Here is a 23,292-nt window from a genome sequence, read left to right as displayed (position 1 = left end):
TATCCAGCTGCTTTCAACACTACCCAGGAGCCAACAAGATGAGATCAGAATCCTTGTTTGAGTAAGCAACTGAAAAAAAAAAAGAAGATCAGAACTTGCTAATTCTTTGTTAGTAGCACTAATTGCATTCTTTATGTAAGGCTTTTTGTTCTTTCAATTCATCACTTCATAATTAAATTTATTTACAGCAAAAACTTATGTCAGATTGTGAAACTGAATTTCTATGTACTGTTTTATTGTAAACTATACACTAAGGACTTTTAAGCTCTGTAGCACCGACATGACACCGATACATGTGATGACATTTAATTATGTCATTTTCTGAAGTTACTATCGGTGTTGACGTGTCTGTGTTTGTATCAGTGCTTCATAACTTTTAAGTTCTATTCTTTCAACAAAAGGCTAACACAAAACCAAAATAAAATGAACAACCAACGATTTATTTCAACTAATCATATCCACTTCAGATGAAAGTAAAATTTGTTTAATCATCAATAATGTAAATATTGTTACAATTAGTGCTCATGAATTAAATCAGTAAAAAAAGTACTGAACAAAAATATACGTGTAAACTAATCAAAATATAACCCACTTGGATTGACCTGGTGGTGTTAGCTTGGGACCTTAGAGTGTGCTCCTCTTCAAGGTCTAAGGTTCGATTCTCCCAGGTGTCAATTTCGGTAGGCTAGTTTAGATTCTTCATTAAAAAAAAACTAATCAGAATATAGAAAATAATCAAAATAGATAAGTAAGTACAAACTGAAGCTTTATGACATACATTTATGTTTCCAGCAACTCTTTATTCTTGTAGTGTCTGCTGCTTCCTTAAGAGAAATGAAAAGATGAACCAAATCTCTGTGTATGCACTTTGCACGCCTTACAGATGACAAACCTATTAACAACAAAAGAATAAAAATTAACGATGGCTTCAAAAATAATTGTATTTATTTATCTGTTAACTATTCTTTAGTTTTATTTCAACAAAGATATGTCTCAAGGAACATCAAATCTCATTGAGGGTGCATGTTGCATAAAATAGAAATTGAAGTTATTAGCATAGGATAGATATATTTTACTGGAACATGTTGCCATTACATTGAACCAAGAATCAATCTGGATTCTTATTTTAATCTACTTGTACTTATGCAGCAGACCTTTTAGTTTTCATTTACTTGTTGAGAAAATTGCGTACAAAGTCTTAGACACATTAATTTGAAAATCTGAAGAAACGATGTTTTACCACAGTTTGTTAGTTATTATAAATGAACTTGACTATTTTATGAATTGTTCCACTAAAAAAATTGACAATTCTTCATGGATAGATGCATAAAAGAGAATCATACCTGAAACAGGATTGCAAATTTTCATTCCCTTCTCTTTCCGTCCCTTCCCTCATATTATCACTTCCTCATTTATTTTTACGACTGGGATGGACAACTGTTCCCACCACTGACTTTTATAGTTTGCTTCTAACAGAGGGCATTTCTCGATGTGCAGTATCTTAAGAGAGGATGGAAAACTGTCTTTTGACAGAGACTCAAGCCTTGGACAATTATAAAAGCGCAGTTTTTCAAGAGATGATAGGTGTCGGAGTCCATTTCCATCAAAGGATTTTATTTCCCAGAAATTAGAAATATCCAAAGACACGAGGGAAATTAGCAGCAACCGCTCCTTCAGCAAGGTCTTAACAATGTCATCGTCACCTCCAATATACAAACTTGAAAGCGAAGTAAGATGTTGGAGACCCCATTCAGCTACAGGCGTTGCTATTCTCACTGATACAATATAAATACTTCGTAATTTAGGGGGTAGGCAAGCTCCTTTACCAAATGATAAAGTTAGTTTGGGAAGAGCTAGGAGAATCAAACGTTCAAGAGAGATCAGGGTGTCCATCCGTAGAGTCAATGATCTAAGTGCATAACATTCATATACAAAAATTGATCGAAGGGTTGACAAGAGATGGGAAGAACTTTCTGAAATAAAAATGGATTCCAGATTTTTACAGCCAAGAATGGAAAGATCTTGGAGTGCTGGGAAACCATCCAAAGGGAAAGAGGTAAGGGCATAGCAACTGTTCCTTAAGTGCAAAGTCACAAGAGATATGTAATTGCCCCATGTTTGAGGCAGGAATGCTAAATTCGGACAATAAAAATTTTTAAGTGTCTGCAATGAAGTGGGAAGACCATCTTTTGGAAAAGTAGCTAGAGATGGAACATCATGAAGTTCCAAGAATCGAAGACAAATGCTGCTTGTAATATTTTTCGGTAATGAAAATAGGGTATCACAATACATGATTGATACACTTTGTAGCACATAGGGAGAATCAATCTCAAGTAACAACCATTGGGTTCTTTCACGCCCAAGTAACAACGATTGGGAAATTTCTGTAGACCTTTTATATATCCCTGAATACGTATTTTGTTTAATGAGGAGAGCCAATGCAAAGTAGTACATGGTGTTATCAAGAGACTTTCACAACCAGTTATATTGATATCATCTATTGAAGAAAGATGGCTAGGCAAATGTCTTCTTAGTTCAGGACATTGGGTTAAGCACAAAGTTCTAAGGCGAGGAAAATTAAACTCACCATTTTCATAGTGTATCCATTCCTTCCAATTTGGCATGCTGGAGAATTTTAAAGACTCGAGAGACTGAAATGGTTGGAATGAAGAAGTGGAAGGTTCTACTATCATGCCATAGAACTCTAGCCCAATTGTTTCCATTTTCATACCCTCGATAGTCAAGTCCTTGAGAGAAGGTAGTTGGCCTAATGGTGGAAGTGTTACACAATAATCACAATTAGAGATGCACAATGACACCATGTTGGAAAACAAAGGATCACTCAACCAACTCGGGAAGCTTGTCCCACCATACAAGCTAATGCTCAGTTTCCTCAGGTTAAATGAAGGTTGCAACCTATCAAGCACTTCCTTCTCTATTCGCGAGTCTTCTTTTTGTTTGCTCCATTGTAACTCTAACTCCTCAATATGTTCTCTGTTTCTCATATTAACATCATAAGCCTCATTGGAATTGATGACATTATGCGGGTTCTTGATACAAAGCTTTCCCCGCAGGTTAGGAAACTTACCAACCTCTTTCAAACTTAACCCGGTGTCTTGCTTGCCAACTACAAAATCAGTTAATGTTTGCAGGTTATCTAGTCCGAAAATTTGCATTGGCATCTCCTTTATGTATGTCCCACTGATATCAAGGTGTCGTAAGTTAATTAACTTTCCGAAATGTCGTGGCAACTCAGTGAGGTTTCTGCAGCATGTTAATTTTAAGTTTTGCAAATTGTAAAGGTTACATGCTGTATTAGGCAAGCTTTCAATTCCAGTGAATGAGAGATCTAGATACCTCATCTCCACCAAACTACCAACTGATTTTGGTAGCATCTTGATGTTTGGATAATTTTTTAAGGATAGCACACGTAACTGTTTGAGTTTGGGTAGCAAATCTTCAACAACCTTTCTAGATAAGTAATAATCTCCTGCCACGTCGCCAAGGTTAATGGGTAGGAAGCTACGCAAGCATTTGAAATCGTAGAGAACTTCAAACTTCTTGTAAAAGTCGTACTGTCCTTGATTATATGACAAATGACGAACATTTTTAGAGATGTTACCACCACATTCAAGCCTGAAACAACTTTTTCCAGATACCACTGAGGCTAGATCATTGACAAGGTCATGCATAGAAAACTTCTCTTTTCCAATATCATCATTTGATTGTTGAATTAAGGATCTAGATAACAATTCGATAAAGTAGCCATGACCTATTTCCTCGGCTGTTTTAGTGCATTGAAAATTCTCTAGGAAGCCTTCAGCCATCCATAACAAAACCAATTCCTTCTTGTCAAGTGGGAAACCCTTTGGAAAAATTGAGCAATAGGCAAAACATCTTTTCAAATGTGAGGGAAGATATTGATAACTTAGATGCAAAGCAGGTAAAATATTATCATTTGGTAAGTTCCATATGTCACTATTTAGAATTGCAGTCCACTCTTTTGCATCTACCTTTGAACGCAAAATTCCTCCGAGTGTTTTAGCAGCTATGGGTAATCCACCACATTTTTTGGCGATCTTTCTACCAATTTTTTCCAGATTTGGGCATTTACTACCACGACGGACTTCACTTCCAAATGCATGCTTTGAAAGTAATGACCAACAATCATCATCTGATAGAGGATCTATTTGTTGAATAGGAAATGTGTGCACAACCTCCGCAACTTTTTGTTGGCGTGTTGTGATGATCACCCTACTTCCCGTTTTGCCGTTAATCAATGGAGTTACTAACTCATCCCAATCATTATAATTGTCATTCCACAGGTCGTCTAACACTAACAAAAATCTTTTATCCCTCAAGTTTTGATTTAACTCAACTCGAAGAGAATCAAGATTATTGCTTTCGCCAACTCTTGAAGGGACAGATTCATGAATGGTTTTAGTTACTCTCAGAATATCGAAATCCTCCGATACACAAACCCAGACTTTCAGATCAAAATGGTCTTGAACTTCTTTATCATTATAAAGAAGTTGGACAAGAGTTGTTTTGCCAACACCGCCCATACCCAAAATTGCAACCACACCAATACTACTATTGGTAGTGCCACTGTCAGATATCAACATACTAATGAGTCTCTCTTTATCATCCTTCCTACCAACCATAACAGATTCATTTACCATTGAACTTGAAGGCGTTCTAAGAGAAACTCTCCCGCTCACAGTTTGCAAGCCAAGGATATCTCTCTGTTGTGCAAAAAGTTGCAGCCTTTGACACATAATCTTCATTTGCGAATTGATCTCTCGATAGAGATTTTTAAAAGGTGGCGAACAGAAGTTCCTAACCTGAATAGTCATGTTTTCAGCATGTTTCTTCTTCACCTTACATCGCAGGGATTCGTAATTGATTTGGTTAAGCAAATCCTCAGCATCAAAGATTGCATCTTTCAGTTGATCCAACCATTGTTTGACAGCAGTGTTGGTGATTTGCTTCTGTTCTGCATCATCCAGCACCGCCTGAAGAGCGAGTAGTGTTGTTTCAATTTCTGCCAACAGTGAGACATTCAGCTTGGTGTTATTTATGTAATCAAGAAACTCTTGTGAAGCTAGTTTCTCAACTAAAGTCTGAACAATAGCAGAGAGAAAAGCCCCTCCTACCAAAGTTGCAGCCATATTCTATAGGTAAAGTAACGCAGCAAGGAAGAAGTTGTAACGCAGCAAAGAGAAAATCTTGAATGGTTTTTTGATCTATGAAGGTTTAGAATTAGGATAATTGGCGGTGTGTATAGTAAAGAGATAAGGCTGAAGAAAAATACACGGTTATGTTGTGAATGAATAATTGAAGTATTGAGAAAAGAATTGATAAAAATCAAAGAACTAGACAAATGGAAGAAAAAAGCACACCAATGGGTAATGGACATTCATCTCGCAAAATAATTGACAGAGAGAAAAGAAAACAATAAAGCAAACGAGAGGATTCCAAAGTGATCACCTTTCAGCACAGGAGATAGACCTTTTTTTTCTTCCAAACAGTTTAGTGGTCAGAGCTCACACATTTTAAACGTGCAGAAGTTGAGTGTATAAGATTCGAACCATGTGCATGCATATAATATATAATATCCCTATCAATTGAGTTAAGCTCACATGAATTCATAAGCGATCTTTGTTTGGACACAAACCCAAACAAAAATAATTGGGCAAACACAAAACTAAAAAAAATTAATAAAATTGATGTGAATTGATATGACTAAATTCTTTTCGTTAAATTTTATTCATTTCATTAGAGGGTGTTCGAATAATATTAATTTAGGGTTGTATCCATGAAAGAAATCTCATCTCTCATCACCATAGTTCTTAGATACTCCCTCCGTTTCAAAATGAGTGTCACTTTAACCAAAAAAATTGTTTCAAAATGAATGTCACTTTACATTTCCAATACAACTTTAATTTGTTTCTTCCAACTTTACCCTCAATAAATACTCCAACTTTTCTCTCACACAATTTTCAATGCAACTTTAAGTTTGTCTTTTTCATATAAAGTAAGGGTAGTTTAGTAAAAGTGTTATGTCTAATAATTATATCATTACATTCCTTAATCTATATGCAATTGGATAAAGCGACACTCATTTTAAAACGGAGGGAGTATTTGTTTGTTGATGTTTAAAAGACATGTTGCGAATAAAGCATATCATTTCGCAAAAGCTACTATATGAGTGAGAAAAGTACAGGGAAAAGTGATTCAATAATTAATGTTGGAAAAGTGTCCCATTAAGTGTAGTGTGCGTGACAACTCAATAATTTAATTATTTTGTACTGTAGTATTAATTCTATTTCTATAAGAATTCAACAAATCATGTAATAATTAGAAACTATCTATAAAAGTGACATTAAAGTGTAATTTGATTGGAAACATATGTAAAAAAGTTTTACATTGTACCTATAATCTAGATTCAATTGATAATGCCGATATTGTTAGGCTGAACATCTTTATCTATTTAAACCTAGAACCTCGCACTTGTGTGTGACTTTTAGGTGACAATTGCCATTTTATCTAAAAATAAAATAAAAATAGATTGGCAATGCATACAAGTAGTTTATTTTTAGTATACTAGTACAGTGACCCGTGTTATGCAAGGGATGACTCGAACAATGTTTATTTTTAGGTAGATAAATTAAAAAATTATAAGTAATTTAAATTGAAAAATGTAAGAAAATAAAATTTCAATTTTTTGCATTTATCTTTATTATACATGACAAAGTAGTGTTATCTTTATTATCATTAAACATAATACGATAGAGTTTTTTATTTTTTTGGTCAAGTAGTCTGGTGTTTAGAATTTCACCTTTAACTTGAAACTTTTTTATTTTCTAAAAAATTTGTATAACTTTCTATTCTCGATTATCCAAATTTTAGAGTTAGATTGTAGAGTCGAGTGGATCGAGAATGTCCATACACTGCTTGGCCAATTTGATTGTGTCTTTTGTTCTCTTATCATTTGAATGAAGCAATTTTACCTTAAAAAATAAAATAATAACAATCACATAAAACACTGGAAAATAAAGCTAGTAGGATCCTAGAAAATAGCTTTCCTTGTGTGTTGCCTTTTTTTTTTCACAAGCTAAAATGAGATATATTAATAACACCGTTGAAACACCTGCACAAAATGAAAGGCTCCCCAAAAAACAGTCAAAATAAATTAATGGCGAACACCCATACAAAGGAGCGGATGTGTCAACCAATCATAATAACAATAATGAAAAGATATATGCTTTGCTTTCATCCACAAAAAAGAATTGAGCTTGATTTTCTCAATTAGAACATAAGGATGTGATGCTTCATTTTGGAATATACGGTCGTTCCGGTCTTTCCATATCACCCAAACACAAGCATACCATATTACCTTGCAAATAAGAATGAGTACTACGCGGTAGTCCCGCCATATAACAAAACTGAAGGTGATGGTCACGTAACTCATAAGGGAGTATCGAATACAAGCCTAACCAAGTCGACACAAAAGACCACAACGTAGATGTTGTATCACACTCCAAAAAGAGGTGGCGAGCTGTTTCCAAAACCTCACATCCGGCCACACACAAAGAACCTGTGGCGTGGAGTATATTCCTCCGTAACAGGTTGGCTCGAGTCGGAATGCGATTACGAAGAAGGCGCCACACAAACAGACATACTTTTAGTGGTATGTGCTTATGCCAGACATTGTCAACAAGAGTCCTATATGCTTGATCCCCATAAGTAACAAGTGTTTATCGCCATTGTCGCGTCATTTTTTCGGAGGTCAAGGCTATTTGATTAGCGTAGACTCACTATTTTTATTCACGACTAAACTTTTAATTTTTTCAAAAGAAAGTGGAAAAAGGTTCAAATACCACATTTTCAAAGATTAAGGGTTCGGGGGTTGGTTATATTTAGGGAAGGTATTATCACCCTAAATATTCGTAGTACTCTACGAGAACCTCTTGATTTTATTTAACTTTTCGTGCTATAACTTGCTTGCTTTTTTTATTTAAAAGAAGGAATTAAAAGTAGTGATCAAAAGAAAAGGAACATTTTTAATTATATTTTTTATTGATTTGGAAGGACGAGTGTCCTTTGCCTACGTACCCGTGAGGTATCAAAACCTCGTAGTTCGGGGTAGAAATTGAAGTTTGATTGGTTTTGTGTTTTTTATTAGTTTTGAAAAAAGGTTTTAAAATGAAAAGCCAAGTGACAAATTGAAATTGGTTTATATTTTTTATATTGAAAGAAAATAGACTAAAAGTAGAATTAAAATTGATTTGAAATTTGATTAAGAAAGAAAATAAAAAGAACGATCAATTGATTTTAGATCAAGGTTTGTTATGAAAATATTTTTTGTGATTTTTGTTATTTGAATGTGTTTGTTATTTTGGATAATAAATGAAAATTAAACTAACGGAGTGATAAAAGATAAATGCGCATGGACTTCTGTGGTGACATTGGATCACTACAAAGTCCCTAATAATAATATATAAAGCGATAAATAAAAACACACACACACGCACACTTTTTCCTTATTTATGTGTTACATTTGACCTAATTACATGCTAATTCTTGCAATATAAGAAAATGACAAAAATAAATAAAATGTAGAATGATGAATTTAAGCTAATAAAGAAATAAAAATGCAAAAGAAAATAAAATGAAAGTGCTAAAGAAATTAAAATGCATGAAAGAAATAAAATAAGATGTAGGGGTGCAAGCAGTAGTAAAAGGGGTGCAGAAATAAAGAAAAGATGAAATGGGCTCTAAAGACAAGTTGGGCGTTCATGGGCCTGGGGATGCGAATCAGGACCGTCTGATTTGATCAGACGTCACCGATTTAATCGCGAGCTAATTTGATGACGACCGTCTGATTTAAGATCAAACGGCCTAGGTTTGAGGGTGCAGGATAATGGCGTGGCAGCGCACACATCTGATCAGAGCGCTGTATAAATATAGATCTACCCATATTTTCTTCATTTTTTCTTTACGTTTCTCTTTCTTCATCTCATATCTCTCCCTTCTCTCTATTTCTTCTCCGACGGCAGGTGGTGGCCGGAGGTATCTCTGGTGCGGTGGCCGGAGGTATCACCGGAGTAAAAAAATCACTCCTTTTTTTAAATTTTTTTTGTTCTTTCTCTTCTACTCCCTCTTCTTTACTCGTTTCTACACTCAAAACAAACAAAAATTGAACCTACGAGCCTAGATCCAAGAAAAAAGAAAAGTTACAACCTTTTTGTTTTTGATTTGATTTTGAGATCTTTGTGGCTCGAATCTTTTAATGGCTTGCGTCTGGGTTTGTTTGGCTCTGGAACGATTTTGTTGTTTATGTGGGTGTTGTTGTTGAGTGATTCGGATTTTTGGAAAAGGGTTTGAGGGTTTGTGTGGGTTGTGGTACGGCCGATTGGTATGTTGCCGGGTTTTGAGATTGGATTTTGGCCGTGTGTGTTTGTAACGATTGGTTTGTGAGAACTGTTGTGTTTGGTTCGAAAACTCTGTGGTTTTTGGCTGTTGTTGTCTTGCAGGTTCTTGTGCGTAAGTTGGCTGGTATTGTGATGGATTTTGATACGTGAAATTGGTCTCTGTTGTTTCTGTTTTCTATTGTTTCCTTTGCAGGTCTGGATCGAAAGAATTGGTGTGTTGTGATTCTGGCTGATGCGTATTCTTTTGGAAGAATTCTTCTTTGGATTTTTTTTTCTGTCTGTGTAATTTTTTGTGTGTAAAATTGGCTGTGTAAAATTAGTGATTCTGCAGGTTTATGCGCCTCTGTGTCCTTCTTTCTTTGTGTATTGAAAGTCAGATTTATAGAGTCTGTTAAGGAGCAACCCAACCTGCTTTGGCTTGGTTCAAAGGGGACAGGACAGGCTGTGTGGAGCTGACCTTGGATATTTTGGACCAAAATTTGTACTTTTATGGATATAAAAAATAAATAATAATAATAATAATAATAATAATAATAATAATAATAAATAAAAACTAAAAGTAATTAACTTATGAATATAAAATTTAAAATTAATTTAAAATTAATTAACTAAAAAAAAATTTAAAAGTAATAATAAATAAAAATTGAGAGAAGAGGGCCCGACTCGGAACCAAATATGAGGTATTTTAAAATACCTCTCTGCCGAATTTTTTACTGAAAAAATCAGAGATCGATCAGAATCAAACGACGCATGTTAGTGATATCTTAGGTCAAAAATTGGGGTATGACAGATGCCCCTATTTAAGTTTTCTTCGTCCGGAGATTTGAAGATGGAATCCTTGATTTGACGGGCCGGAGAGACTTAAATATAAAAGTGCACCAATTTTGACCTGAGATGTTATGAATGCTTGTGATGTAATTATGAATGCTAGATGACAAAGATGATTTGACTGAGACGAGAAACAACAACGGGATACCCAATTTCGTTGAAGAGAGGGATCCGACTCCGCTAGGGGAATGTAGTTTCATTTGGGAAAATGTATGTTTACTACTGTATTGGTTTGGGACGATAGCTTAATGAAGACAAGACTTTTTAGTGACACCTCTCGACCAGACACACTGGGGGATGACATTTCCGAGAAAATAAAAATGTGATTTCAAACTGTTCATTGGTTGGGACTAACCGTTTAAAACATGATGAGAGGTAAACTTAAGCGGTCCGTTGGAGGACTTGTAGCTTGACACAAGATAAAGAGTAAATTCAAGTGGTCCGCTAGTGGGCTGATAGCTTGAAACAAGATAAAAGGGTAAACTCAAGAGGTCCGTTGGTGTGCTGGTAGCTTGAAATAAGATAAAAGGTAAACTCAAGCGGTCTATTGATGGATTTGTAGCTTGACAGAAGATAAAAGGTAAACTCAAGCGGTCCGTTGGTGGATTGGTAGCTTGAAACAAGATAAAAGGTAAACTCAAGCGGTCCGTTGGTGGGCTGGTAGCTTGAAACAAGATAAAAAGGTAAACTCAAGCGGTCCATTGGTGGGCTGGTAGCTTGAAACAAAATAAAAAGGTAAACTCAAGTGGTCCGTTGGGACTTGTAGCTTGACATAAGATTAAGGGTAAATTCAAGCGGTCCGTTGGTGGGCTGGTAGCTTGAAACAAGATAAAAAGGTAAACTCAAGCGGTCCGTTGGTGGGCTGGTAGCTTGAAATAAGATAAAAGGTAAACTTAAGCGGTCCGTTGGTGGATTTGTAGCTTGACATAAGATAAAAGGTAAATTCAAGCGGTCCGTTGGTGGATTGGTAGCTTGAAACAAGATAAAAGGTAAACTCACGGTCCGTTGGTGGACTGGAGGCTTGAAACAAGATAAAAAGGTAAACTCAAGCAGCCCGTTGGTGGACTTGTAGCTTGACACAAGAGAAAAAGGTAAACTCAAGCGGTCCGTTGGTGGAATGGTAGCTTGAAACAAGATAAAAAGGTAAACTGAAGCAGTCCGTTGGTGGACTGGAGGCTTGAAACAAGATAAAAAGGTAAACTTAAGCGGTCCATTGGTGGACTTGTAGCTTGAAACGAGACAGGTGACATCTATTGACCATTAACACTAGAGATGACACTATTGATAAAGAAGATGATAACAAGTTGTTCATTTGTTAGAACTTGAAATTGCTTGATTTGACTCAAGCGGTCCTTTTGTCGGAACTGGCCACTTGAAATTTATTGATTAGTGACATCCTTGGACCATACACACTGGGATGACACTTTTGATGATAGAAAGGTAATTGCCAACTGTTCGTTCATAGAACTTGCTGTTTGGCACAGTGATAAATGAGGACTGGACTGAAGGGACAAAACCAAAGTTCTGGATGACCAATGCGACCATGCATGAATACGTGAAAGTATTTAATGTATGAATGTATGTATGTATTAATGTATGAGTGTATGAATGTATGAGTGTATGAATTGTAACTTGTATGACTGTATAAATTGTATGTGACAGGTGGACTCGGTGAGACGGGACAAGACATGTAAGATGGGAGGCGGTCTGACATCGCAATACAAACACTCGGCAAAATTCCTTGGAGATGATACTATTGTGAACAAATTGAGCCGTTGATGGGGTGGAGCCCGACATAAGGTAGCAACTGATGTCTCATGGGGAGAAAACCCATTGTTGACCAAAAGTCTAGAAGAACTCGCCATTTGTCAACCGGCACAGAGTGCTCTTCCACTGCTTCAGCAATCATGTTTTTTCTTGTTTTTTTTCTTTTGAAAATCCTTAACTTTTGCCTGGACCGCCCTTTCGGGGTTTCAGCCCATTGGGAATATATTCTTTTTTGTGCCCCTAATTTTTGCCTGGACCGCCCTTTCGGGTTTTCAACTTAGCGAGCTTTGATATTTTTTGTATTTCCTTTTTTTTGTTTTTTTTTGTATTGTGATAGCATCTTGCTCAAGGCAGAGGTCCTTTCCATAGTGCTTAACCATGTTTCTCTCCCAAAATGTAACCGTTCTCGAGGCGGATGTTGATGCACGCTTCTCTGTTTTATCTTGGTTTTCGGGTGTCAAACATTGATTACGTTTGAACCTTTTTAACCTTTGATATCTCATTTTTTCTTGGGAAGGGAAAAAATAAGCAAAACCCTTGAGAATCGAGGTTCGGGAGTTGTTTTCACTAAGGGAAGGTGTTAGGCACCCATAACGACTATAGTATCCTGTAGGAACCGTCTTTAATTTCTTCGCGCGCGCTTTATTTTTAAATGCTATTTTGAAAGTGTTTATTTAAGCCTAAGAGTTTTTGCTAAGTGAAGAATTGGAGGGAGAGGAATGTGTTTGAATTTTTATTTTATTTGAATTGAAGGAATTTTGATTCCTTGCCTACGTACCCTTTTAAAGGATCAAATCCACCGTAGTTCTCTTCAAAAAAATGTTTTTGTTTTTTGTTGGTTGATTTTAAGTTTGAAAATTGAAATTTTAAAGAATGGAGATGGAGAGGCTTCATGAGCATTGAGATTTAAGAAAAAGTGGGGTTTGATTAGTAATTTTTTTGAAAAAAAAAAGTCAAGTATGATTAATTCTCATTGAAATTTGATTAAGAAAATAAAGAGAAAATACAATGGGATTTTGATTCCCAAGGTTTATTTAGAAAATGATTTGAGTCATATTGTTCATATTTATTTGGAAAATGATTTTTTTCTAAGTGTAAATCCTAGGCATTCATCTAAACATTCAATCCTAAACATACATCTAAACATGCATATCCTAGCCATACATCTAAAATATCTATGTGATGTGTGTGCATGTGTCGGTGCTTGTGTCGGTGTACATCATTAGAGTCCATTGTCCTTTACATCATGCCCTAGTTTACATTCTATGGTCTTGCAAGAATTTAAAATTGCATGGAGAAAATTACAAAATTCATAGGTCTTTACATTCTAAGCTTTGCATGAATTTTAAAGTGCAAGGAATTAAAATGAGGAAGAGGAATGGAGTATGAGATGCTTATGGAGGAATGAAACATGAAATAAAGGGGTTAGTGGCACATGATAATATCAAGAAAATAAAGCAAGTAAAAATTACTATAACAAAAGCAAAGAGATTACCACAAAAATATAGCAAAAATGATGCAAAACATAGCCAAAATTACACCACAAAATGCAAAGCTCACATGACTTATAATCCTCACATTTCAACACATTTTAAAGACATGAACTCATAGTTTAAAATGAGGATCAAAGGGATGTGATAGGCCATGCATTTTGATAGTGAATTTAAGCAAATTTTACATTATTTATTCACAAACTAAAACTTGCAAGGCAAGCAACTAAGCATCACATGCACATGTTCAGTAAAAACACAATCAAGCTGTAGTAAATTCCTCACAAAACCACATATTATGACTCACAAATGTAGATCAAGAATTGGAGACAAAGTCAAGCCAATTTTCACAAGTTTTTTAACATGAATTTCAAGAAATGAAACAAGAATTAGCATCAATATTTCCTATCAAATTTTCCAGTATAAAACTATCAAAAAACATCACAACACCATCAAAAAAGCTCTATGAATTTTTATGGAATTTTTATAAGAGATTTTAAATTCATCAGAGGTGCAATTATCAAAAGTAATGTACAAAATAGCAAGAAACAAGTAAAAAACGAAAAAACTGCAAAGGAAAAGGTCCAGGCCTAAAGGGAAATGGATCCTGGATCATCCAAACGCATCAAGAGCGTTGGATTGATCCAGCTCCATCAAACCCTAGATCTAATGGTCAAAAACGCAGGGAAGGCTGAACCAGGGTGAACCAGACTGGTTCATGTGAACCGGTCTGGTTCACAGCCTATAAAACACATCACACCGGTTTTCTTTCATTCCCTTCACTCGTTTCTCTCTCTAGGTTAAACCTTAGAGAGAGAAGCTCTCTTCTCTCACCTTATGATCTTCATCTTCTTCCTTTCTCCGACGTGGTGGCCAGTGGTGGCGCCGCCGCGTCGGAGATTCAACCTACTCCGATTCAAAAACCATTTACATATATTTGAAGCTCTTTCTCTTCTCTTTATGATTTCAACACTATTTTCTTGAAAAGAGGCTTAGATCGGAGTAGATCTACAATTGAACTATTCGGTTTTTTAGGTTTTCAAAACTTTTTCGAATCTCCCTGAACTGAAACCCTAATCTACACTATTTCCTTCACTGATTATGATTATAAGCTTGAATTTACAGAATAAACGGTGAATCTTCACAGATTACATTTCTAGGGTTTCAGTTTCAGTCTTTTCGAATCTTTTCAGAATTACTGCTTCGATTCACCGTTTATTTGTATCTACGAACCTTCGATGATGATTTAAAACAAAAAACGAGAAGGTTTTATGAATTTACCTGGAGATTCGAGTGAGAAGATGAAGAAAACCTTCGTGAATCTTCTCTGAGTTTCTGGTAAGTGATTCGTTGTTGTTGAACTGGTGAAATTCTTCTTCTCCTTCTCTGACTTGATTCTCCTTCTTCAATTCCTCTTCTTCTCTACTGTGATCGTATGGATTTGTTGCTTCGGTGGCAAATTCACACTGGAATTGCAGTGATTCAGGTTCAGTGATGAAGATTCAGCTTTAAATCTCTGAGAACCTCACAAAATTCACTTCAATTTTGCTCGAAGTGTGATTCTGGAAAATTAGGGTTTGATGAATGTTCTTTGTGTTCTTGGAGTTTCTGTGTTTTGATCGTAACTGAATGGAGAGAGAAAATCTTCTCTGTTTGTGTGAGTTGGCAGAAAATGAATGGTGATTCTGACACATGTGATGAGTTGGCCTGTATTTATAGGCCAGCTGTGATATCTGAACCAATGAGCTCTTGACACCTGTGCTGGACTGTAACTAACTCGTCCTTGGCTTGAAACTGGCTTGAGGACCATTCTGCAATTTTCGAAAGTTTGGGGACCAATCTGTAAATTTTTAAAAAAGGACTATTCTGTAATTTTCAAAACTTTGGGACTGAAATGCAACTGACCTAAAAAGGACTTAAAACAAAAGTCTGACTTAAAGGACTAAAAATTAAAATAAGAAAAACCCTAAAAGGAATAAAATGAAATAAAAGGACTAAAGTGCAATTTTTAGAAGTTTTTAGGACTAAAATGAAAATTTGAAAATAAAATTGAATTAAAATTGATAAATGGAAAATAACGTAAAGTGAAACGATTAAAAACAACAAAGCGGACTAAAATGAACCAATTACTTAAATGAGGTACTTTAAAGTAACATCTCTCTGCCAAAATTTCGTGTGAAATGACCAAAATGCCCCTGGGGACTAAAATGACTCGAAACGACTCAAATGCAATTTTAAAAGGGTTTTTCAATAGGGAATTGACTCAAAATGACTTTAAATGTAATTTTTTGAAATGGATTTTGACATGGAATTAAACAAAAACTCATTCAAACCAATTGAAAAGACTCAAACAATCCTAAGGGACTTAAAATGAGTTTGAATGCATGAAATGACTAAAATACCCTTTTCATGAACTTGCAAATAATATTGAGATAAAATGTAGAGAAATATGCAATTGATCAGAGACAAATTCAAATGACTTGAAGTGCAAGAAAAGAAAAATGGAGCTAGTATTTTTAGGTCCAAAATTAGGGTATAACATTCACCTACTCACGAGTTCACAAAGAGTGTGTTTGTTGTTTACACTTTTCAAAAGATGTAAAAAAAAAAAGTTTTGTATTTTGAAAATTTTTTGCTTCAAGTATTGCTATCAAAAATAGAAGAAATTTTGCAAATAGAATAAACGAGAGTTCCAAATAAATGGGCACAGAATCAAATTTGATGAATTGAGTGGTGGCCTGCCAATGGCTTGGCTCCATGGATCTTTGAATATTTTTTTTGGAAAATGGTAAATATAATGGGAAGGGTACATTGAATACAATAACCGTTATACTCCCTAACAACTTTGAATTGCCCCTGTTTCGAGTCTTTGATCTGCAGATGCTTCGAATCGGAGGTTCTTTGATAGCAGGTATGCCCCAAGTGGATTGTGCCTGACCGGTGCAGTTACTTTGTCATGATCCTTAACTTTTGTAAAGATTGCCCTTTTCGGGTTTCAACCTATCAAGATAATTATGTTATTATTTATTTTATTTTTGTCTCTAGTTTTTACATGGACCACCCTTTTGGGTTTTCTGTCCACCGAGACGCTCATTTTTGCCTAAGGCGCCTTTTCAGTTTTGCGACTTATCGATCTTTTATTTTGGATAGAGTATTTCTTGACTATATCGGTATTCACAGGACGTGCGTGTTTGTCACCATTTGTAGTCACAAGAGTTATCGCACATAGGTCTTTATAGTTAGACGCCCATTTGCCCCTGGAGTCTGGTTGGGATCATAATACCTTTTTGGGCATAGTCTCCTTCTTGAATTTCACGGGGGCGAACCTTCTTGTTGGAAGTTTGTTTCAACCTCTTTTGACATAGTTCTACAAGGTCGTCATGTATTTTAAGTTCAATCAAGTCTGGACTTTGGCAGAACTCCTATCGACGGGACTTCAACCTCCACGGGAAGTACGACCTCCATGTTGTATACTGAGGGAAGGAGGGGGGTTGCCCCTGTTGAAATGTGTACTGAAGAACGATACTCATGTAAAGTAACAGTAACATCTCACGCCAGTTTTTTTAAGTGAATGCCATCTTCTGGGCAATCTTCTTTTTTGTTTGTAGTTTTGACGGCTAAGATGCCCCAGTATGCGAGAGCTCTCTTCGGGAGTCCCTTCATTTTCCTCTTCTTCATCTTCGGACACAAAGAACTCAAAGTTTGAAGAGAGTACATGGTTATTGTACTCAACGGGTTTATTAATGCATGATTTGATTATTGATTTTGACAAGTATAAGTTATGATCATGCAGATATTTGAGGATGATTAAAAAGAAATTTGGTTTTTTTTATTACCATTTTTCCAGAAAAAGCACAAAATAAAAGCAAAGTCGGGATTGAAGCGACTTTTTATTAATGAGGGAAAATACATAAAGCAAAAGCTCTACACAAGCTCTCTTTCGTCTCGGGCGGGACGAAAAGAATTTTTTTGAAAAAGCATAAAACAGCAAACAAACATTATTTGAACAAATGAGTGGTAGAAGGAAACATCGATAACGACCTGATTGCAGCTAGCCACTCCATGTGTCACAAACACTAGGTATTATGATTCGGTAGCGGATTGACTTGCATATTTAGGTTCAATTCTTTTTGGCTTGAACCAGCTTCTGGATTTCGGCTTTCAAAGCGTAACAATACTCAACGTCATTGCCGGGTGCCCCTTGATGGAAGACACAGGAGAGATCAGATCGATACCAAGCCGACAACTTGTTAGGCACCTGAGGAGGTGCTCTAGTTTGGACCAGGTTCTCATCAAGCAATATTGGGAGCAACTCCGCATAGTTTATGGGAATTGGATCATAACGTGCTCTCCGAGCCTGATTCTGTGGATTGAATTGTAGAGGGGGGCTGTTGTCGTGGTTGTTGTATGCACAACGGCTGACATTGTGGCTGGGGCCCTTGCTGGAACTATGGCAGATTCTTTGTAACCATCAGCGAAGATACCAGGTTGGTTAACTTATCTACCTCGGCCCGAAGCTCGTGGACCTCTTGTTCAAGTTGATCCATTTTCTGTGTTTGCACGAGTGTTTGCATATGCGAGCTGAAATTGAACGAAGACATCGTACCACTTTTAACCTTTTGTGGAAAAGAAAATTCGGTGAGACTCGGACTTGAAACTATGAAATGCAAGATGATGCATGATATGTTTATGCAGAAATAGACATGATTTTTTTTATTTATCGAAGGACTTATAAAAGTAATTTTGTAAACGTCATAATTGAAAATTTCATTGAAATAATTAAAGTATTACGAGATAATTCCCTTTCTAACAACAAAGCCAAGGGATAGACTCCAAAGTACATGACAGAAAGCTAAAAAGTAACATAAAAGATAGAACAACTGGGAAACTCTTGAGCCTCTAAAGTAAGCTAATCCTCAAAATCTGAATGCGGACCGTCAAACAAATCCATGGAATCCATGCGCTGTTTCTTAGTGGTATGCTTTTAAAGCAGCCTGTCCTTCTCCTGGAGTAGATCATCTCTCTGGGTCATTTGTTTTCCTAATTTAAGAATCTCATTGTTCTGTTTTCGTATTTCTTCATCTCTATCTTCCACCATGAGCATAGCCTCATCATATTTCCTTTTCCAAGTGGCAACTGCTCGGTCTTTATCAGCCAATTGTTCCTGGTGCTCTCCCATAGTCTTAGAGGGTAAGGGTAAAGATGATGGTGGAGTTATTGCAGATACGAGCCTCGGTACATTGTAAGGCATCTGATTCTGGATAGCTTTACTGATGACCCACTGAATATAAGATCCATGCAGAAGATCATCCCTTTTTCCTAGTTGGTTCCTGTTAAGTCTGTGAATACCATGCCAAGCTTGCACAAATTTCTTTCTTTTGCCCAGGTGATCATTGTCATTGTAGTAAAAATCATTGGTTAAAGCAAGGTTACTTGGTTTGGTTTTCAATGGGTATCCCAATTGATGTCGGGCGAGGATGGCGTTGTAGCTAATTCCTCCCTCCATACCAATGAGAGGCACATTGGGGTATTCACCACACCTGATAATGACTGTTTCGTTATCCCAGATTGGATGATACCAAACTATATCAGATGGTGTTAGGGCCATGATTTTCTTAGAGCAGGGGATACCTTCAAGGTTGGCTATGAAAGAATGGGGTCGAGGTAGATGAGAGACGAACCATTTGTAGATTAAAGGCGCACAACAACGGATAGCTCCATGACTCGCAAGAGTTCGATCATGGATGGAATGGTAGGTGCTAGCTAAAAGAGTAGGGGTAGGGTTTTTGGTAAGAAAAACTTGGATGGCACAAATGTCGATAAAGTCAGGAATGTTCGGGAAAAACACAAGACCATAAATGAGCAGGGCTATGACAGAGTAAAAGGCGTAGTTGGCACCTGCTTCCTCAAAAATGGAGGCTTGATCGTAAAGGAAATCGGTAGAGAAGCCTGAGAGACTCCCTTTGACTTTGACAATCAGATTGTCTTTTACGATGGAGGCTCTAAGATGGAGGGCTTCAGCAATTTTTGAGTATTTAGGAGCAGGCTCTGTAACGCCCGTTCTATTTAAATGATTATTTTAATGAGTTTTAGGATATATTTATATGAGATTTATGTGATTTATGTGATTTTAGAGATTTTATGAGATGTTGTGACTTATTTTATTATTTAATAAAATGAGATTCGAAAATAAATTAAATATTGAGATGAGGGGCTGTTTTGTGAATTTAGAAAGTTTGGTGGTGGAAAGAGGTAATAAGATAAATTAGATGAAGAGTTATAAATAGGAGAAGTTAGGTTAGAAAGAAATAGAACGTACGATCAGTTTTTGGTGAAAAAGGGAGAAAAAGTCAAGAGAAGAGGAGAAGACCTAAGAGCTGCGATTTTCATCTATTATGGTAAGGGTGAGACTAACTTTCAGTAATATTAAGTCTATGATTCTGATAATTAGATTTAACATGATAAGGGATGTGTAACACCCTATTTCCATTAAGCGGTAAAACGCACGAATACATCAGAAATATTCTAGAAATAGATGCTACGTCTCCGAATAAACCACAATTCATACATGCATAAAGATCATGTTACACAACATAGCAGCGGAACAACATATAATTCATAAACACTCTGGATCTCCAAACTAAATACAAATGTATCATCCAAATCTCAAATAACAGAATATCTCAACAACTCCAAAATACAAAGTCAAATAAACAACATGCAAAGACTATCCTAGATCAGAGCCCTAATCTAGACACTTGCATGAACAAGAGGAACTCCACTCCTCGGCATCAACTAGCAACAACTAAGCATCCTGCACGCCGTCTACCCGTCCATACAGAAAGGTAGGCGGTCCACCACAGACCACTGAGGGTTAGCATTACATCATCATAATCCACGAAAAACATTTATCATGAACATTGGAAATGAAAGAATATATTCAAGAATAACAATCCATACATATATTCATAAGTAATCACAACACATGCATATTATCATTCCAAGTTCATCTCCACAAGTGTATCATACACGTATCACATATACATAACCCTTCCTCCTAGAACACCAGCATCACATGATTATTATCATCCCCCATCACTTACATTTCAAGCTATCACATTATTATCATAGCATGGCATGCATATTCAACCTCTAATCAAGTCATCAACAAAAGCTCATCATTTATCAACATCAATCAATGATCACATCACTTACCTCATTACTCAATTCAGCATGCTTAATTCAACAAGTACAATTCATCATTTCAAGTTACAAGCAATCAATCATCATCATCAAAGAAATCACCACATCTTATGTATATACATATACAATTCTCACCTCATCATTATCATCCAATCAATTATCATCAAATAGATTCACCAAGTGTATAAGTACAAACAAATAAGACATGCAATTAGAGCATAATCAATTATTCACAACCATCCACAAAATCCACCAATGTACATATACACCAATCCACATAATCACATCATTCACCAAATTTCACCAACACACAATTCACCAAGTCATATATTCAATTATGACACAACTCATCAATTATTCAAATGCATGCAATGTTCTAGACTCTTCTCTAGATGCATGTGGTACCAAACTCCTCCAAGGTCGTCACCTTATGATGCAACAAAAACATCATTATCAACGGCTATAATCAACGGCAATATGGATACAAGTATCCGGTCAACGGCAATATGGATATAACATCCGACACGACATATGATGCATGAACATATGACTCAATTCACTATGCATATGTTCAAAACAATTCAACGGCTATAATCAACGGCTATAATCATCATCCAACTATATCATATAGTTCATATCTCCACATAGTTCCTTACATTCCAAATAAAAGAACAATCACAACATATGATCACAAACATCATATTCATCACTTAACAACCATTCATACATCATCTCATAATCATATCAATCTAATCATAGAGGGTTCATAAGCAATTGGCCCTCAATGATCATTTTCAATCAAGTTCGTCTCATAAATCATAATATTGAAATTAATTGAGCACCTAAGCCAAAACCAAGTAAACGAGTTCAATAGCCTATGCCATGTATCCTTTCAAGTCACACATATGTGCAGTAGAGATTACATAAGCATTTCATCGGCCAAAAACGATGAATTCATAAAAATCACAAGGTTCGTCTTCCTTTTCACATTTCACAAAAATTCTCATTTTCAAAGCAAAACAAGTCTAAACTTGATGACACCATTCACAACCATTTTTAGAAGTCATATAAACATCCTACATACTTAACCCTACTTCATTCTCTTGAGAAAACAAGTTTTCAGAAAATCAGCGTTCTTGAACATTCCTTGAACAATCAACGATAGGCTTGATTCCTTCAAAAAAAACGATAGGCTTGATTAAATCCAAGGAGTCAAGTTCAACTCAATTCTTTTGATGTTTCCATAGGTTTAGAAAGTCTAGAAAATAGTGAAAACATCGAAAGAATCGGTTTTGGAAGTTCGGAATTGGCCCCAAAGCACCCCAGCACAACACAACAGGGCAGACACCCATGAGGGGCTGCCAAGCCACGCCCAGGCATGGCTTCCTGCGCCCAGGCGCAAATGGGCAGCAGCCAGTGTCCTGAGCTGCGGTTCTGTGCAGTTCCAGTTTTCCGGTTTCGCCATTTCGTTCGTAAAATCTCGACCGTTAACCCAAATTCAATTCCGTTTTCGCCTATATTCTCCTAACACTTAGCTCTATCATAATGTATAGAAAAATTTAAGTTTCAACCATCCCAAAAATCATTTTCCATAACCTCACATCACACTCATTTTCCAAAACGGTTAACGCTCAATCTCATATGAAAATCCCGATTTCTCCCAAACCATTTCTCATTACCAAACAACAACCAAAAACAGAAAATCATTATACCATAACTCATCATAATCAACTTGTTTCATTCATTAAAAATCATTGACACTACAATTCAACTTAATCTCATCAAAATTCACCAATTCATCAATTTCCACAACTTTCAACAACAACAACATATTCATCACCAATTCACCATTTCAATGATACCCATTGCATCAATCCAACAACAACATATGTCAAGATAACAACAACAACATTTGAACATAAATTCATGCACAATTTAACACTACAACTTCAATTCTCATCAAACTTGCTCAAGAACACAAAGCACCAACAACTATGCATTTAAACATGTTAATTCACATACTAACATACAATTATCATGTAAATCATGTTCTCAAACATAACAACAACAATCATGCACGAATTTTACAACAATTAGATTCAATTCATCAATTTCACAAAAATGGGTAAGAAAGAAAAAGTTATGAATTATGGTTGAATTCTAACCCTCTTACCTTTAGCACCAAGATTCTCTAACCCAAGCCTCAATTTAGCTCCTAGATGATGAATCCCTCTTCTAGCTCTAGCCTTCCTCTTCAATCTCTTCAAACCCTTTCTTCTCTCTATCTCTATCTCTTCTCTCAAATGAAATGAAATGATAAAATGTTTGTAAAACCTAGTTTCACCAACAACTAGAGTTTATATACTAGCTCTACTCAATTGGGCTTATCTCTTAAACCTTAATGGGCCTAACCCATTTCTATTCTAACACCCAAATGTCACTACTCACTTAATGGTAAATTATAACACTAACGGTCACTTAATGGTAATTAAAATAATTACTACACCCTCTCTAGTAACTTGGTAAAATAATACTCCTACTAAACATTAAAAATAATCCTCGTTCAA

General features: G+C 36.0%; 1 protein-coding gene and 2 pseudogenes across 3 annotated transcripts in view; all 3 read right to left on the bottom strand.

Moving 5' to 3' along the window:
* Positions 1-462: 462 nt before the first annotated feature.
* Positions 463-5,449, bottom strand: LOC146936995 (putative disease resistance RPP13-like protein 1 pseudogene; annotated as a pseudogene). Its single transcript, XR_015030812.1, has 3 exons — positions 1,344-5,449; positions 779-892; positions 463-697 (listed from the first exon to the last, which is right to left on the bottom strand). The product of XR_015030812.1 is annotated as a putative disease resistance RPP13-like protein 1 pseudogene (transcript).
* LOC146936990 (putative disease resistance RPP13-like protein 1 pseudogene) overlaps positions 810-23,292 on the bottom strand; it is an 87,534-nt pseudogene continuing 65,051 nt past the window's right edge. Inside the window, exon 2 of the transcript XR_015030813.1 lies at positions 810-892. The product of XR_015030813.1 is annotated as a putative disease resistance RPP13-like protein 1 pseudogene, transcript variant X1 (transcript). The remainder of the gene's footprint in view (positions 893-23,292) is intronic.
* LOC146936994 (uncharacterized) lies at positions 18,507-22,190 on the bottom strand. The gene is made up of 2 exons (XM_085749312.1): positions 22,063-22,190; positions 18,507-19,584 (listed from the first exon to the last, which is right to left on the bottom strand). Exons 1-2 carry the CDS (start codon positions 22,188-22,190, stop codon positions 18,507-18,509), a joined length of 1,206 nt encoding a protein of 401 aa, XP_085605438.1.

The sequence above is a fragment of the Medicago sativa genome, chromosome 3 (genome assembly GCF_051527215.1).
Source record: "Medicago sativa cultivar Bolivia chromosome 3, Bolivia_mono, whole genome shotgun sequence".
NCBI classification, from domain to species: domain Eukaryota; kingdom Viridiplantae; phylum Streptophyta; class Magnoliopsida; order Fabales; family Fabaceae; genus Medicago; species Medicago sativa.
This window is presented reverse-complemented; position numbering and strand designations above follow the sequence as displayed.

What these genes read in the sequence shown, in the direction of transcription:
- LOC146936994 (XM_085749312.1), bottom strand. Translation starts at nt 22,190, where the DNA reads ATGGCGAAACCGGAAAACTGGAACTGCACAGAACCGCAGCTCAGGACA. An exon ending in CCCTCATGGGTGTCTGCCCT is followed by an intron (nt 19,585 to 22,062) that starts GTTGTGTTGTGC and finishes TCATTTAAATAG; the next exon opens with AACGGGCGTTACAGAGCCTG.